This window comes from Uloborus diversus, chromosome 5, assembly GCF_026930045.1.
Source record: "Uloborus diversus isolate 005 chromosome 5, Udiv.v.3.1, whole genome shotgun sequence".
NCBI classification, from domain to species: Eukaryota; Metazoa; Arthropoda; class Arachnida; order Araneae; family Uloboridae; genus Uloborus; species Uloborus diversus.
Window position 1 is genome coordinate 54,430,126 of NC_072735.1, and position 19,239 is coordinate 54,449,364.

The 19,239-nt window shown below is 36.6% G+C and overlaps 1 protein-coding gene across 2 annotated transcripts in view; it reads right to left on the reverse strand.

Annotated features, from left to right (window-relative positions):
• Window positions 1-19,239, reverse strand: part of LOC129222785 (DNA repair protein RAD51 homolog 2-like) — a 56,591-nt gene that overhangs the window by 10,355 nt on the left and 26,997 nt on the right. For both annotated transcript variants that reach the window (XM_054857329.1, XM_054857328.1), the window contains one exon: window positions 8,930-9,078. In XM_054857329.1, the coding sequence (XP_054713304.1) occupies window positions 8,930-9,078 (149 nt within the window). The remainder of the gene's footprint in view (window positions 1-8,929; window positions 9,079-19,239) is intronic.

Here is a 19,239-nt window from a genome sequence, read left to right on the forward strand (position 1 = left end):
TCAGAGTGAAATGTACGACATTTTCTTCTTTTTTTCTAACGATGATTTTTAAATGTTCCACTGGATGTTTTTTTTTTTTTTCGTTAGACGGATGGATTATGAGAGCGTGGTTGCTGGGCGAGTTTGGCGATAAACAATAGAGTTGCGGAACTATTTTTACATTTGAAAGATATTATTTGATATCTTTTTTTTTTTTTTGTTTATTTGCGAAATATTTTAAATTGTAGTAAAAACCGCTTCACTCGCTAAATAGAGTTTTAAAGCAACTGTAAATTTAATTCAATGATTTGACGAAAAGTTTTAAATTCCAAAGAAACCTTAATAGGTTTTTTTTTTTCTTTGAAAAAATGTGTACGCATTTTATACAAAGAAAAATGATCATTTTACATCAGAGGGGGAGAGGGCGTCAATTTTTTTTTCATTCAACGGACTTCCATTAAGTTTTTAACACGGGCATCGCTGTGCAGGTACTGCTAGTAATACATATTTAAGAAACTCGACCCCTCAAATGAAATGCTTAAATGCCACCCCTGCTCTAATCCACAGTACAAGAGCAGCTTCCATTTTCATAACACAGTGAAACCTGTGTGTAACGATACGGTCTATAACGATAACTTGTCTACAACAATATATTTTTTTGCCCCAGCAAAATGTCAGCATGAATAATCAAACTGCCTATAACGGTAACCTGTCTATTACGATATTTTTTTAGGTCCCAACAGTATCGTTGTAGACAGGTTTTACTGTATATTCATTGGCGGGTCTAACGGTCGCAAACTAAACGGCCGCGGGGGGCCCCGTGATGGCGCATGACCCCGAAATTCAGCGATACAATAGGGATCAAAGCTCGACTGGAAACTGTTAAGCTCGAACAAATTGGTTTCAAATATTACCAACTGTAACTAAACGAATGAGTTATTTTACAGTCGAGGCCTGAGTTACCAAAAGGCCCATTATAACTGGTTTAGGGGCCCCCACCCACATTTTTTTCACCAATATTTTGAACTAGTTTTTACCCGCGGCTTCGCTCACGTTGATGTAGTTTTTTTCAATCGATTCAAGTTAACGGTCAACACAGGCAGAGGTCAAATACTTACCAAAAAATGGTTTGTCTCCAGTTTCGCTGACATTTCAAATTGAAATCGTACGCAAAGACAAATTTAAGTTTTTGTGCTGTTTATGGATTTGCTTGATTTAACTGGCGAATAATTTTAAGTGTTAACAAATTTAAAGAAAGAAATATTAAAGAAATGACGATATTTGGTTACATGGTGTAAACCAAGAAACAGTATTTCGTACTCTTTAGCTTCACAAACAGCGACAGTTGAAAAAATTGCCAAATGCCTTAGATATTGAAATGATTCCATAAAAAAAGTTTGGCTAGATCCCTGCTGATCGATTAAATACTCAGTCAACACAAATTAAAAAAAAAAAAAAACGCATTAATTGCCTCAAAGTTGTATTAAAATGGAAAATAATCAGCCAAATCCATATATTATTTGCCAATCTTGTGCAAAAATCTTACTTCACGATTTGACTTGAGAAAAGCCTTGAACAGTCACGAAAAGCAAAGATAGTCAACAATACAACAATTGTCGCTATCGACAGGGAGTTGAGATGATACACTAAATACTGTATTAAGTTGAGGAAAGCCTTCGAACATGGAACTAAAAAGCTCATAACTCGTTTTTTATTCTACTTAGAAATTTCGAACTGGTGCCATCTTTAGCAATAAAATCAGAGCTTTCGATGGATATATAATGTAAATATGTGCAAGTATTTTTTCATCCCCATATTAGAGAATTTATACGAAAATTGTATTTTATTGCTCCCCTAAGGGGGTTTTGCCCCCCATAACGGGACGAAAACTACCCTATGTGTTATTCTGATGCATAAGCTATATTATTGTAAAGTTTCATCAAAATCCGTTCAGTAGTTTTTGCGTGAAAGAGTAACAAACATCCATACATCCATACAGACAAACTTTCGCATATATAATAGTAGTAAGATTACGATGCCATAGGGCCTCGAAGTCGACTAGAATCTAAAGCTCGAATACGTTTGTCTTAGAAATTACCAACTGTAACTAAAATACAGATATTTTTTACAGTCGAGATCTGATTAACCCAATAGGTCTATGAGGTCAAGTTTAGGGGGCCCCCAAAATTTTTTAACCAATATTTTGAGTTACAATGCCGTAGAGACTCGAACTTTGACTAAAATCTGTTCGAATACGTTGTTTTTAGATTTTACCAACTGAAACTGAATGAACGAGTGTTTTTTACAGCCAGGGCCTGATTTACCAAAAGGCCCATGAGTTCTACTTTACGGGCCTCCAAAATATGCTCTTTTTATGCCAAAAAATGACTTCCGAAATGACCTCTCCTTAACCAGATGCTGGATCTGCCCTTGATCAACAGGTCCGTGAGTCCCGATTTAGGCGACCCAAAAATTTCACCACTATGCCATAAGACCCCGAAATTTGAATGGAATGCAAAGGTCGAATTTGTTGGTTTCAAATATTACTAACTGAAATTAAACGAACGGCCCGTGCAGTTATGTCGAAATGAAAGTACTGTCCCAAACTTATTCCGTGTGCGAACCATTCCTTAAATTTAATGGGAAAGTTCGTAGCAGAAAGTTGTAGCTCTGCAATTAAATATTTTATGTTTGTGCAGAAGCTGTTTACATTTTTCTCTGCATCAACTCATCGATGGAGCATTTTGGCTTCCAAGTGTACACAAAGAGGCAATCAGTATCTGACACAAGGTGGTCAGCTAGAGCAGATGCGGTATTGGCTATAAAACTTGGATTCTCATACATAATAAAGGCTCTGTAAGAAATTGGTACTGCGAAAGAAGAGAAAAAAGCGACAGTTCTAGAGGCGACAGCACTCTTAAAGAAGAAGGTAAAATATGAAACTACCTTAATGACTTTGATTTGAAACACTATTTGCAACGAATACATGCAGTTAGCAAATCATTGCAATCAATAGAGTGTGAACTCTTAAAAGGGTCCAGTTTAATGAAATCGCTAGAAAATTTCATCATTAATTTTCGAAAAGAATACGAAAGAGTAGAAAAAGAAGCAATGATATTTCAGGGTTAGCATTTACTGAAGAGGATGTGCAAACTAGCAGACGTCGAAAGAGGAACTATTTTTTTGATGAAAATAAAAAACCAGGACACGAGCTCTCAATCAGAAACGATTTTAAAGTTAATTCTTTTTTTGTGATATGTGACAGCATAAACGCACAGTTATCTCTTCCAAGAGTTCAGAAATATGAAGTTGCCCTTGAGCCATTTCGGATCTTCTTTGATTGAAACATATCTACAGAAGAAATAAAAACATCACTCAAAAGTTTGACGGAAATTTACAGAAATGATATTGATTTTTGCACTTTAGAAGATGAATTTTATCACTTGATTATGTTCCTTCAAAAAAAAAAAAAAAAAAAAAAAAACGCCTCTGAAACAACACCAGAAAATCCAGACACTTTAGACTCACTTCCAGACTCTTGTTATCAAATTTATCACGCAGCGAAAGAAATGTCTTACTGTACATTTCCGAACATGGAAACATTGCTGAAATTTTTTTTAACTATTCCATTGTCGAATGCGTCTGGCGAACGATCTTTTTATATTTTGAAGATAGTGAAAAATTATTTAAGAAATAAAATGGGATTAGATAAATTAAATAACTTGGCGATTTTATACATAGAGGAAGATATGTTAAATCGCATCGACACTAAAAGAATAATTGACGATTTTGCTGCCAGTAAAGCACGCCGAAAATTTATATAAGTTAGATACTAAAAATAAAAATTATTGTGTAACGATATTGCTTTAAATTTTTGTTTATACTTTATTTTTATTTTATTGGAACTTCTTTTTTTTTTACTTAAGAGGGGGGTGGGCAAATTTTTTACCGCTAAGGCCCCCCCCCCCTTTAATTGATCCGCCTCTGTGTATATTTGCTTTGCTTAGACACAACTCTGCAATCTTGAATGTTGGAACTAAGTTCTGATATTTTACGGATAACTTTTTGTTTTGACTTTTAATTGTACGTACGAAGATTCACTCACACTTATTGTCGTGCTACCGTGGACGTTTTGTAGTTGTTCAAGCATATTGATAATCATAACCTTTTTTTTTCCTTCAGAAACTTTCTTTTTCTTCCCATCTTCAAACTTTGGATGAAACAGCGTACTAAGGCTTCATTATATGTCATCATCTCTAATTATTGGTATGAAAATAAAACAAATAAAAGATACTGAGTGGTTATTTGATGCACTAACAACGCGATAAGTAGACTAATTTCGCGGAGCGGAATTCGCGTTAGCTCTAAAATTCGTTACTCGCGAAAAATTCGCGTTATAGCCCTTTCGCGTAAGTCGAATGGCGTTGTAGCGGGAGTCGACTGTAGATTAATTTCTATTTAGCTTTTTTAACAACGCTACAAAAATCAACAATATTGCCAGCTGCTAAAAAAAAAAAAGAGGAATTGAAGGAAAGACAATACACAAACAAATGAAAAACGAGTTCGGAATTATCAAAAGCGAAAAACCCAAGGTGAAAGTTCGAAAGCTCAATTAAAAGGGTTAATTTTTGTTTTCACTCATCGTTTCGGTTGAGTGACCCAGAAACGCGGAAATGGTGTCAGGAGCAAAAATTGTCTAGTATCTAGAAATTCAGGGAGCGTGGAAGTGCATCTGTTTCCTGTTGTGCTGCGTAGTGCGTCAGATGTTTAGCTTGCGATTGACCTTAGAATGAGCAAGCAATCTCTATCAATGGGTTTAGAGAACAGCCTCGTTATAATTTTATTCCTTTCCAATGAGTCTAGAACCAAAACACCGCAAATATTAGCCTAAAGTTTTTTTATTCACTACTCTTCTGGTATGCTATATGATCCTATTGGGCAGGGGCGTAGCTAAGGGGGGGGTTTTGGGGACAACCCCCCCCCCCGAAACGTTAGTCTCAAAAAAAAAAAAAAAGAGAAAAAGAAGAGAGAAGAGAAAGAAAAAAAAGAAGAAAAGGAAAAAATTCCAAGCGATCATATATATATATATATATATATATATATGTAAAAGAAGTAACCCCCCCCCCCGAAAGTCGGGGTCTAGCTACGCCACTGCTATTGGGGGGGGGGGGGACTCGTCTTGAGCAACTCAATTCCCAAATTTAATGAGTTTGAAACCTATTTGAAAGTGATGGCACTTTGGCATCAACAATAAGTCAGTCCAATGAAATTGTTACAAAAAGCTAGTATAACTTGATAAAGAAAAAATAATGAGAGGTGGATACACATATTGCCGTTAGGGACTCTAGGTGACAATAGTGACTCATCTCAAAAATTTGGTAGAGAAAAAAATCAGGGTCTGACAATTCCCGGTCGCCAGGCAAGGTTGTTCCCAGGCCCCAGGGTATACTCGATATACGCCGTATACTCCCGAACATTTTTTAGACACATAGCGTATACCCTCAAGCTTCAAAATTTTTCATTTTGGCATATTATGTATTGTATGATCGCATACAAATATTGTGCGAAATGGATTACTGGGAGTATAGCCTCAGAAAAATTGATGGGAACATCACTGTCACCAGGCCGTGTTGGCGACGGGGGAAAAAAAAATACGTCGGAGACTTGTTCTTTTTGAAGAAGAATCTTCTTGGAGTCCGTTACATTCAGAGGCCATGTTAGACTAATCGGAAACGAAAGCAATATTGTAATTTTTCTCTTTGCTACTTCCGTGTGACAAAACAAACTTTTCACTGATTGCTACTTATTATCCGGACTAAATAAATTAATTTAAAAAAAAAGAGAGAGAGTTGACAAAATTTGCAGCAGTGGTAGCACCCTCTAAATATTATTCAATTTTTATTTTTCAGATATGAGAATTTTTTTTCATCCAAAGGAACAAAATGAGAGGGTGCCTCATGAAAAAATAACACCTTTAAAAATAAGACGCACCCTAGCCACCAATTTCATACACCCACCAACTTTTTTTTTTGGGGGGGGGGGGAGCGCAGGCTGGCGAGTGAAGCGAGCCGACTATATCCCCTGTGACTATATAAGGAACAGTATTTTTCAAATTTATTAATTAACTGTTTTTTTTTTTTTGTTCCTTTAAAAAGCTCCTACTTTAATTTTCATTGCAAATAATGTAATTAAAATTCGTCAGAAACTAATATATATGTTATTATTATTTTACAGATACAATTCTGCGGAAAAAACGGAAATATCTTGGAGATTAGTTCGCAATAGAAGTGGGAAAGATTCCTCCAAATCATCCAGGTGATTCTGGCAGCAATAGAGAGCCAAGTGGTCATTTTTAAATCGCTAATGTTTTTAGAGAACTACGTCAAATCGAGACACTTGAAACCCAGAAAAACCCAATCCTCGTCTCTTTCAACGGTTCAGAACATAGAAACTTTCGAAATGATCGATAAAACTGGAACATAACCTATAGAGAGTGTTCAATCAGAGGAAAAACATGCATTTAAAACGGATCCAGAAACGGAGCAGGATGATATTTTCAGTTTGCCTCAAAAACGGAAGCGAGATGATATAAATGCAAAATACAAGCAGAAAATGATTCAAATTCCGAACGAAAAGGCTTCTTTGTCGGAGGTCGGAGCGAGTCGTACAAGAACGTAGATCCGATGACACTGATGATGCATTTTTCGAAGTCTTTTGACCTTTGTCAACAAAATACTCCACCACTTGAAATTGCGGTTTAGAAACAGAGTTCAGGAGCTAGTTGAAGAGATTGCTCATCCAGATACACAAAACGGTCACTACACTTGCAGCCCTAGTTCCAGTTATGGGATATTCTATTCGGATGAAAACTAAACGGTCAGATCACCTAGACGGCACCAATTGATGAACTGTATGACGGACAATGTGCTTAAATGAAACTGTTCGATGAATATTTGAACGACAGTTTCATTTGATGCGGTATTTCATTTAAATTAAGAACTGAAATGATAAATTCTTTAAATATATTCTCCAATAAAATTAGTTTTGGAAAAGTTTGTATTTATAATAATTTTTTGGTGTAACGTTCTGCCGTTTTGCGTTTAAATCAAATGAATCCTGCAATTTCATTTGGAATTTGATTGCGCCTTAAATCTGTACCTTAGGGTCAGACTACCGTAAGTTCTTACACTGGGACATTTGCATTCACCGCACTAAACTGAAATGTTTTTAGCTCATTGGCTCATTTCTTAAATCTCCGCAAGGTGATGTATTCAAGCTCTTGAATTTCGACTTCAGTTCCTCAATATTCCTCTGCGTATTTTTCCTTTACGAAAATGGACGTTTCTGAAATAAAGCGTGGTCAAGTGCCATTTCCTGACAGCCTGACTTTATGTTGATTGTTTTAAGAATTCGTGAGAAATACCATTCTGGAAGGAAATCATTTCAGTATGGAGAATATCTCTTCTCTAAATGCAAATTATTTCTTTCTAGGCCTAGTCAAAATCACCTTTAAAAGCAAAAATTAAGACTTAACATCGAGACTATAAAAGAGAGGGGAAAAGTCATTCCGCGTTGATTCACGCGACCCGTCATTTTGAACTTTTCTGTGGAGCGAAGCAGGGGGGGGGGGAGCAAAAGGTGACTCTATGGAAATTTTACGTAACACATTAGCATGGAATGTAAAAACATCAGCAGGCCGGGAGGGGGGGGAGGCACGGTTTTGGATTCAGGTACACATCTCCGTTTTTATTTATCTGTGTTAAGAAAGAAAGATAGAAAAATAAAAGTAACAAATTTCCAAAGTAAAGAACCTTTCTTGAAATTGAGCAAAAATCTATAGACTTGAAAGGAACATGCGAATTTCGCACAAGTCCTTGCGTAATGCCTATCCCAATAGTGGGGGACTTTTGTACACTGAAAAGGCCGCATAAAACTTGGCAGTTCGGAAAATACTATTTTTCTAGACCAGGGGGAGGGGGAAATGTAATACAATTTTTAAGACACTAATGTACAATAGCCAGAATGGTACAGGGCCAAATTAAGGTATGGGCACATGGAGCACAGGCCCAGGAAACCAGTATTTGGGGGGGGGGGGCACCCTATCTGTAGCTTGAGTTTTTTTCGATGGAGTAATTCAACTTATCAGAGTCACATAATAGTCAGGGGAGGCCTGGAGTGGGATAGCCCTAAGTTAGCGCGGGAGGGGGGGGGAGCACCAAATAGAGTTCGTGCCCAGCACCTTCAAAAGTCTTAGACGGAGTCTGAGGATACTGATACTTAGTTGAACGGTTTATGTAATTGAAAATGTTTTTTGGAATCCAAAATGGCTGGTAGGGCTGCATAAAAAACTCAAAAAGTAAGCAGGTTCACCATTCCTGGTCTGTTCCCTATTCGAAATTGTCTCCCGATGTCGCAGAGAATCGTTTATGAAGGTTACAATTGCTATGCATTCATTCTAAGGAAAATGGGTGAAAGAGTTTTACGCAAAAAACAGTATACCATAGAACTTGTGCAGATTCAACGGTTTTAATGGCGTAACCATAACTACCCCCCCCCCCCACACACACAAAAATCGTTATGTTTATATGTATTGGCATATTAGGACTGGACTAGCAACATGGCTCGAGGATAAAGGTTCTGAGTGGCGTGGGGAGGGGGCAGGAGGGATTTGGTTGCGCCCTACTGTTTATGGGACCAATAAAAATTGCCAATAAATAGGGGGGAGGCGGCTTCAGTATGAAGTTTACAAGGCTATATGAACAACCCATTGATTTTATATTCTGTTATTCAGATTAACCTTAGGACGCCAGGAAGTGGAACAAGCTGGCTAAAATATTCAGCACGCTTATCAAGTGGAAATTACGAATGTTGACGGAAATGGAGAGGCAGGTTATTATTCAGGCGAAATACTCAGCTAGGGGTGAGACGAAAGATCAACAGGTTGGCACACCTGGCGTTTATCTGCATCCAGGAACTGAGCTACGAGGCGAGTGTTTACGCAATGGGCCCACGTCGTGCCAAGGGCGGGAATCACGTGATCGTAATCGGCCCCTTGACAAACCTTCACTTTCTTCGAAAGGCTGGCAGGTGCGAGAGAACCTGGAAAAGAAACAAAGGAAAGAAGCTGCAATGCATTATTAATTTAAGACAACCAGTAATTTAGTTTTTCTACAACACACAAGTCTAGCAGAAATTACATTTGATTTGGCATCCTTAACCTAGAAACAAAAATAAATTTATTTGCGGACGCACACACCGCGCATGGTAAAAAATGTTGTGTTCTTAGATACCCACAACCAAGTAGAAATCGCTAGTAGAGTAGGAGGAGGAATAACAACAGAACAACTGCGAAGAACCTATTTAGTACTTTAGTAATTGAATGCCTCATATAACTTGTTGGAAGAAGAAAGAATTAGAAATAACTGGTTCAAGTATGGAAAATAAACAAATCTCCCCCCCCCCCTTCTAAAAACATAAGTACACTTCTATTAAGGCTATCTCTGTTAACGTTAGGAGGAAAGCCAGTATATGGGGGCTTTCCCCAGAAAATTGTATAAATTAAAGTTTCAAAGTTGCAATTTTGAGCTATTGTAGTTGGAAAGTAGGCAAAGGGTTGGGTGCTCTCCTTCAGAAATATCTCCACATTGAGGATCTAAAAACGCAATTTTTAGCTGTCTTTGATGATGATAGGGGTGGGAGATTCGGAAATTCCTCCATCTAAACACAGTTTAAAGCTTATTTAGCATGATTACACAAGAGAGTGGGAACATATAAGTAATTGCTGAAGTCTTGGAGACGTCATTTTAGTCTGCTTGGATAAGTTAAGGTATATGGGGCCTGGGGCGCGTCAGCGCCTCTCTTCAAGAAAATTTTCGAAATTGAAGTCCTACATGTGACATTTTAAATTATCATTGGTGACATTAGGAAAGAGCGTGGGTATCGGAGGCTTTTTCTCGGAATATTTCCGAAATTAAAGGTTAAAAACGCGATTTCGTGCAGTTATCTTTGTCTTTAATAGGACGGGGGGAAGGTATGACTGTCCTTTGGATGTGTGTTTGAGCACGGTCCCCGGCTTGCTGCCCCTCCCCTAAATCAGTGGTTCTCAACATCCTAGGCTCTGCGTCCCTCTTCAAGCACTGATGCAAGGTCACGCTCCCCTAATACCATAAGTGATCAAATATGGTATTAAGGAATCGGCATTCGAATACCGAAACTGATTAGGATAGATTTTAAGATTTAAGATTTATTAACAAAGCAAAATAAAATACACATACATAGCAGTAAGCAAAATAAAATAAAGTTAAAAAAAAAACTTACAAATTATAAAACATAAATTACAAACGTCATAACAAAACATTAAGAAAATCTTGACTATAATTCAACATGAGTTAGTAGTAAATTCAACACTAAAGAGCGCCAAAGGCACTGTCCGCAGTGTTTTTTAATTGGTTTAGTATGGAGTGTGTATACAAACACAAATATGTATTAACAGTAATATTTACAAATTAATTTTACACAAGTAATAAAAATTTTACACAGAACAATTATTGGACTGTTTAACTCCAGAAAAAAAAAAAAAAAACACAATAACTTGCATTGAAACATTTAATAGTATAAAAAATACAATACAAAATCCCAGGATTAGGATAGCTGAAGCTGATAAATGAAAATATAGATGATTTTATACACAAAATTTAGTACTGCTACGTCTAACTTTGCACATAGCATTACTAAAACATATGAAATCAAAGACATAAATGAAAATTAAATTGAGGCGGGATGACGTCAATCGCGCTCAGCCCCTGTGCACAAAACCAATTAGCGTGGGAATTGGATCTACCACCTCTCAAGTGGTCAACTAAATTGAGTTTGTAACATGCGGGAGGGGGGGGGGGGCAACTTCAAAAACATTCTGAGGAAGCGGCACCCACTCCCCTCTCTCAGTCTCACTCTCTCTCACAAGCAACCTTAAAGCTCTGAAATTTTGGCTTCGATTCTGAAAGTTTTCTGAACTAAGGAGAAAACAACCCTTCCAAGCATCATCAAAGGTTAGCTAAAATTACCGTTTTGGAGCTTCAATATCGATAACAGGGTGCGTACGGACTTAGCAAGGGAAAAAAAATCCTAGGAGTCCAAAAAAATTACGGGTTTACAGCAAATAAACATACAAATAGCAGTTTATATTTAAATTCACTCAGAATCAATCTTCAGTTAAATCAATCTATGCATGTACAATAATTAACTAACTAGAAACAAAAATTCTTCGGATAAGCAGCCCCATCGTATACGCTGCAGAAGAGATCAAAACATGGCGCCCTTAACTTCATCTAGTCTATCATTCCTTTCTTTATGGATGCGATCATTGAAGCATCTGCCCCTCCCTAGAAGTGAACCTCTAACTCCCACACTACGCATGTAACCAAAGATAATTTAAAATTGCAATTTTAGGACCTCAATTTTCAAAGAATTCCCAGGAAGTGCCACCTAACCGCTTGTTCTGCCTTCATCTGTCCATAAATAGCATAAAATGTGTTTTTAGGGGGAGAGGACTACCATTTCAAGCAATTTTCGCTTGATTATAGCGGAGATTTGAGATTATGGTTTTTCCTAGCACTAGCGTGGGGGGAAGGACTTTTTTTTTTTTTTTTTGCGCCTTACATGCCACTCCCTAACGGAAATCCTGGCTACTCCAAAACCTGTGAGGGTTACATTTTAATATTTCATTCAGTTTTACGCACTTTCTGAACTATTTGTTTTGTTTTTACTGTGTACACTTTCATTCTACATGTAAAAGTAATGTTTGTAGAAAATTAGATTTACTACTTACAAACTTATTCATCATAGTTTCTTGTTGGACGTATACTCAAAAAAAAAAATATATATATTAATTTGAATTTTTGGCATCTTGAATTCAAATTATGTTTTTCGCAATCACGAGCGTGTGTATCCGCGTGTGTGTTTGTGTAGGCGCATGTGTGTGGGTGCGTGTGTGTGAGTGTATGTATGCATGTGTGTGAGTGAATGTTGTGTACGCACGTGTGCGTGTAGGCGTTCATGTGTGTGTGTAAGCGTTCTTGTGTGTGTATGTAGACATGTGTGTTTGTGTCTGTGTAGGTGTGTGTGTATGTGTAGGTGTGTGCGTGTGTAGGTGTGTATGTATGCGCGCGTGTGTAGGACATGGATGCAACCTGGAGAAGGCTTTCGCTATAGGAGCAGCATCGTGAGGAGCCGATCGTCGGTGATGGTGCGAAGGGTGGCGGTGGGAAAATAAAATGATAGCACTCCAAAAACAGTCAAATGAAAGCAATAAGCAATCGTGATTGCTATATATATATATATATATATATATATATATACATATTAATATATATATATATACTATATGACCAAAAATATTGGGACACTTTCAAAAATTCACATTTTTAAGAATTTCTAGAGAAATGAACGACCAATTGCTCTGTATTTTTTTTTTTCACATGAAAAGTATACTCTAGCTGTCATTTTCCAATAACAATTAGGTCTGCTATTCATTTAGGGGACCAGAAACAAATTGAGGAAACAAAAAAAGGTTTTTGATTATTTTTCATTGTAGATAGCTGGGAATAAGCTACAAATTTCAGAAATAAATTAGAAACTTATCTAGAATTTATTTTTATATTTTCGTGAAAGTATTTCCTATACCCTCGGAAATATAAGCATTTCTTTCAAAAATGCAAATTTTTTTTGAAGGTTTTCGGCTCGTATCACGCAGAGTTTTCCGTCAAACGTTACTAAACTTTCAGAATATTTGACAACTTATTAGAAAAACCTAATAAAATTTGAAGTTAAAATATTGAAAATTTAGAGAAATATGAACGTTTTAAAGCAATTAATTTTCACCGCGCATGCGCGAAAGATAGCAATTTATAGCTTTCATGGTCGGAAGCCCAGATATATCCTACAACTCATAAAAAAATTCCACCTTGATATTTTTAAAATGTAAAAAGTTATCAGCCATCTAATGAGCCGAATTTTAATAACTCTTGGCAAGACAACGAATCGTGAGGGTTCATTCCCAAATAATCCGTTCTTATCATGAATCACTCTGCAACGATAACAGCTAAGTATTGCCAGTTTGCGAACGACCTCTTACCGTTCGTCGCCTATCCAAGAATTATAGGAATTCGGCTCATTTGATCGCTGATAACTTTTTAAATCTTAAAGATATTGAGGTGGAATTTTTTTATGAGTTGTAGGATATATCTGAGCTTTGGATTATGAAAGTTATAAATTGCTATCTTTCGCGCTTGCGTAGTGAAAAATTAATTGCTTTAAACATTCATATTTCAATATTTTAACTTCAGAATTTACTAGTATGTTTATCTAATATGCTGTCAAATATTCTGAAAGATTAGTAACATTTGACGGAAAACTCTGCGTGATATGAGCCGAAAATCTTCAAAAAAAAAAATTGCATTTTTGAAAGAAACTTTTATATCTCCGCGGGTATAAAAGATACTTTCACGAAAATATGAAAATAAATTCTTGATAGTTTTTAAACTTATTTCTGAAATTTATAGCTTATTCCCAGCTATAAATTTCATACCATTTTTCAGCCCACACAATGAAAAATGATTAAAAAACCTTTTCTGTTTCTTCAGTTTCTTGCTGGCTCCTAAATCAAAGCTGTCCAACTGCAAAGAGCCCAACGGGCCAGAATTCTGGTCACTGATCATCTGACTGGCCGCAGTTAGAAAAAGTTGAACTACAACCTGTTACCTCTTTTACAATAATAACTAATAGTTGAATTATTAATTATAAAACAATGAAACAGAAGGATTATAAAGCAATTTGCTTACATTTTACTGGGAAAAACTGAGGTCGATCCGCTCCGCCTTCTTTACAGGGCAGGAATGTCAACATCGATATCATCAACGGAAAAGAGTGGAGAGTTGACAAGAGCAAGTTCTCAATTTCTTTTTCGAAATCAACAAAGGCCGTAGAGTCAGTGAGGGGAGTCTGGATTTTTAACCAATTGCAGGTAAGTTTTGCTTATCTGAAATGTTTTTCTTTTCACTCCCTCTCCCCCCGCCAACGCGAGTCAATACTATTTCTATGAATTCGTTTAAACACCAGCATGCAGGGTAGGACTACTTGACCTTGACCTGTAGATGTCCTGTACCTTTTTTTCCCAATACAATGAAAGGAGCAAAAGAGCGATCAAGAGGAAATTTCGGAGACCGACCAAGACCAAGAATGGTAGTCTCGGATGCTTCTTGATACCATAAAATGTCGAAAAAAGAAATATACTGAATAAGAAGTTGGCGGGCCTCATGCGGCCCGCCAGTTGGACATCCCTGTCCTAAATGAATAATCGACTTATGTTTTATTGAAAAATGCCAGCTGGAGTATACCTTTTGTGTGAAAAAATTACAGAGCAATTAGTGTTTTATTTCTCGAGAAATCCGTAAAAATGTGAATTTTTGAAAGTGTTCCAATATTTTTGGTCATATATATAGTGTACATAAATATATATATATATATTTAATTTCGCCGATTATGAATGATCCGCAAAGTGGCAAAGTAGCTGATTAATCGGCGTATTCCTAAGACCAAAATATTCCAAAACGCACACTACTTTTAAAAACTTTACCTATAACTAGTAAACTTTTAAAGTAAAATTTGATCTGTAAAGTACTGTTTTGTTTCTGTGTTGAAAGTATATTTTAGTGCCATTTTAGCAAAACATGTGACAGTGACAAAAGAGAGATAGAGGCAAGGGTGGATCTAGAGGGGATCTTGGTCCCTCCCAAAACCTTGTGATTGTAAGAATTTTTAAAGAAGAAAAAAGAAAGAAAACATATTTTGAGAATATAACAAAATATGTTTTACTTTAAAGCAAATTTAGGTCTTAGTTGGGGAAGAAATTTTGTCCCTCCCCTCTCCCCTCAAAACAGAACAATTATTTCCAAAATTTTTCTCCATCGTTCACATCACTCTTTGATTCCAACTTTAGACACTTGAACGATCGCTAAACGTCCCTGTAATCAGAGTACGCCTGTTGCTCACGAGACCAAAGAGAGCTTTTTTATGGCTCTAATATCAAAATGTTTCAGGAGAAGAGCCCCCTTTTACCATGCTCCTCCACAAATGCCTCGAAAGGTAACCAAAAATTGCATTTTAGGACTCAATTCGGAAAATTTTTCGACGGAGATTAGTTTTCCCGGCCCTTATCCCTCTTGCCTAAAAGCGGCTTAAATTACAAATTATTTCCGATAGGACGCCCCCCCCCCCCCGGTTAATATCGTGATGATAGCTTTAAAATGGGGTTTTTGGAGGGAGGGCTCACGAATCTTCCATCCCTTTCTCTAATACGTCAAAAAATAACTTGAAACTGGATTTTTAGAGCCTCAATGGCAAAATATTTCTAGAAAAGGGAGATTCCAACAAATAATGGCAGAATATTTCTGATTCATTTTCATTTCTTTTTTCTTCGCTTCATTTCCAAAAAGTATTTTGGGGTCAACACCTGAACCCTAGCATGTCTTCTTAAATCATCAAAAATATCTTAAAATGCGTTTTTAGGACCCTCATTTTCAAATATTACTCGGAAATTTCAATTTCAAAATATTTTTCCCCATCTTCCCATCTTCCCCACTTAACGTCTCAAAAGATAGCCTAAAATTGAGTTCCAAAACTTCTTTACAATAAAACTTTTGGGAATCGGTCCAAAAATTTCGGATGGCTCCTCCTAAAATAAACGGCTAGATCCGTCACTGGATAGAAATATGTTGAAGTGTGACATTTTGTGCAAATAGAGGGAGGGAATCAGAAGTACTGGAAAGAAAGCGTGACATTATTTATGGACGGTCATTTATTGTACTATTGTTGCATTTATAGAAAAAGGTACTCTTTAGCTCTGATACGATTTCCGATGGGAGGAGGATTAGACAATTTCATTTCTTAAAATAGGAGTAAAGAAAATAGTTAATGTCACCAATAAAGTACAACAATATATATTTTCCTTACTCCAACATGAGAATTCTTCCCTAGTAGAAACAAATCTCATCAAGGTCAGGCATTTTCTTTTCAGAGCCTGACTGCAAATAGGGCTTGAGCTCTGTAAGGTGGAAGCATTCTTTTCATTGGTAATAAATATGGCTCATAAAAAATGAAGTTTTTTCAAAAATTAACAAAGAATTTCCTTCCTGCACAACTCCTCAAGGTAGATTAAAAGAATTCGATAAACTTGTTGAATAACACATATTAGCTCAAATTGATTTAAATTTTTTTTGACAAAATGTTTTTAGAGTTGGAATTCAGAAAAAAACTTAGTTTCCTTATCCTTAATAAATTAACCGGCAAATTTAGAAATCGTATCATCAAAATCAATGTCTTTTGCAACATTATTTTCAATAGATAAAATTGCTAAGTTAGAAAGCCCTGATTGGCTCATCGTTGTTCAGAAATAATTCTTGTTCTTTAACTTGAGCTGCTTGTAAAATCCTTTGCAGATGCAGAATTCCGATGAGAACAGCATTTGCAGATACAGTAAAATCTGTAAAGTTGACCACCCTTGTAAGTCGACCACCTGTCTAAGTTGACCGCTATTTTCAGGCACAGAATTGATCTAGGATCTAAATCATATAACTCAACCTCTATAAGTTGACCACGGGTTTAAGTTGACCGCTGAAGTAGTGCACCGCAAGTGGTCAACTCACACAGATTTCACTGTATCTCATTTCTCATCATAGCTTTTAGTCAAACTTTGGATAAATGAAGGAAGCTCGGTTTCAGAAGTCTGAATAAGATTTCTCGACTTTAAAATTGCAAAAGTATGTGCTACATGTTTCATTCCCGAGCAACGTGTATCAGTTTCTAGCGGAAACCTGTCAATAAACTCTAGCATTGACCTTCTCAGCTCTTGATCCAATGCTAACAGTTCGTCTGCAACCTTCCCTCTGGGCGTCATTTTCTTCTTCCTAATTGATCTTTGATTTATCATTGGGATTTCCATCTCTTCACACGTGTTTTTTGCAAATAATGCAGCATCTGCAAGATCATCTCTTTTGCTCAGTAGAAAAAGCTTTAACCTTCTCATTTTCATGACACTTCTCAAAGCTGATTCCTCGAATCTGCAAACATTTTTCAGCGTCATTAACTTCTGCTAAAACACTTCCACAAACACAAAAACGAAAAGTCACACATTGCTGTCAAGAGAGTTTAAGCTGCTCCTCTGGTTTCAACCGTCTAAGGAGAGTCACACAACTCCTCAACAATATCCTTAAAAAACTTGATTATAACTTTAACAGTTTCGTAATGTGCAGTTCACCTTGTGTTTGGAAGACGCTTCACTGTAATATCAACGCCAGAAGTAAAGCCCATCTGCTCGTAGAAGCTGAGAAAAACAAATGCAAATTTTATTGGGTTTCAAAAAAGGTTACACAGAGTGGGACTGATGCAAAAGAGTGTATTCTGCATAAATTGAAAGTGTGCATGGTACAAACAATGCGTTTGGATTCAGCTCACGAATCCTTGCTTGGACTCCTGCCATTGTAGAGGCGTTGTCATAACCTTTTCCTCTGCACATTGCTAGGTCAAGGACATCCCGCTCAAGTACCTTCAAAATATTGTTCGTTATTTCAGAAACTTTCTTGCCAGTTAGTTGGAAGAAACCTAGAAATGATTCTCTCACTTCCACTTTTTTATTTTCGATGTGAACGTAGCTGATTACTTTACTAATTTGAACATTGTGAGAGATGTCTGGCGTGCTATCAAAGAAGATTCTAAAATACTTAGCATTTTTCATGTTGGTCAAAATATTATCCTTAACAGCGCCGCCTAAAAGGGAAATAAATTCATTTTGGGCGGTAGGAGATAAATAGTTAAAGATAAATCTTGCCAGACTGGGATTGAGTAAATCAAATGCTCTTTTAATACAGGATCATATGCTGGCAAAAGTTCAATCAGTTGTAGAGGATTTCTTTATTTTCTGCCAACATATTCTCTCTGTGGGTGCGCAATGTAAGATTTTGCCTTGCTTTGAACAGTGTGACGTCTAGAAGGCTTTTTAAAAGGTCTCTCTGTTTTCTTTTGTTCCAGCAGCTGTTTGAATCAAAATCAATTGTTCAATCAGTAATGAGGCTTGCTCTTAAAGTTTTGCATTTTTCGAAGCAAGCTTCATGTTGTCTTAAGTTTTCATAGTTGTAAACTTTTGGCTTCAGTTTCCACGAAACACGAAAACTAGTAACAAACTTATTTGGACCTGCATCTGTGTTAAAGAGCATGGAATCAAAACAAAACAAATGTGGCTTATACCAGAGTATATCATCCATGTTCTCAAAGTCTTCTCACCATTGGGTTGACTGATGTAAAACCAATCAGATGTCAACTGTTGGTTTACACCCTTCGCCTGTTCCCCTTGTCTGTTAACTGAAGCAAATGGTCAAACTTTGTTCCGAAGGATTTCACTTCCTTTTTTAATTAAGGAAACTCTTTAAGTTATCTTGAACAGGGAAAGCCATTCAGAAATGTCAGTAAACAAAATTCTACTACTAGTTTCTTCAAAGTTTTCTTCTTCCTCTGAAGCACTGTTTTCCAGTTTGTTTTCTTCCAAATTATAATTATATCTTCAAAAATTTCATTTTGCTTGTGTTCCTTAGTTTTAGCATGAACTTTCTGTCCAATTTGTTCATCTCGTTTGGGTTTTCTGTCAGGTTCTTCCAGATTCTCTGTTCAGCTCTTGAATTGTGATAATACAGGGACGTCTTTTCCACGCCATTCCGGTCTGAAGTTTTGTGAATACTTGATGATGATGGTTTAAAAAATTTTAGCATTGATCCAGCCAGCAACCGAGCTTCCAAAATTTTGCTGATCTGTTCTTTTCTTTGCTGAGCTCCACTTGGATGCTGTTCCTTCATAGCCTTGTATCTAAAACCCCCAAGAATATCTAGGTTGCTTCAAAAAAAAAAAAAAAAAATCAAAAAATCAGTTGCACTTTAATTGCACCAGAACAAACTGGGCTAATATACAATTCAGTGGCTCCCAAAAGTGTCGTACACTTTGAAATTTTTTAGTAAAACCAAAATAACGCAAAACTGAATTCGAATATGAAGTCCAATATTTTTTCACATCATTCCTGTGTCATTCTAAATACAACACAGTAGTTTTTTCAAAATATTGACCGATCTTCTTTCTGAAATTCGTCAAAAAGCGAAGAGACAGAGAAATAATAGCCCACAAAAGTCATCATACACTCAAATATTTTCGAATCAATTCACG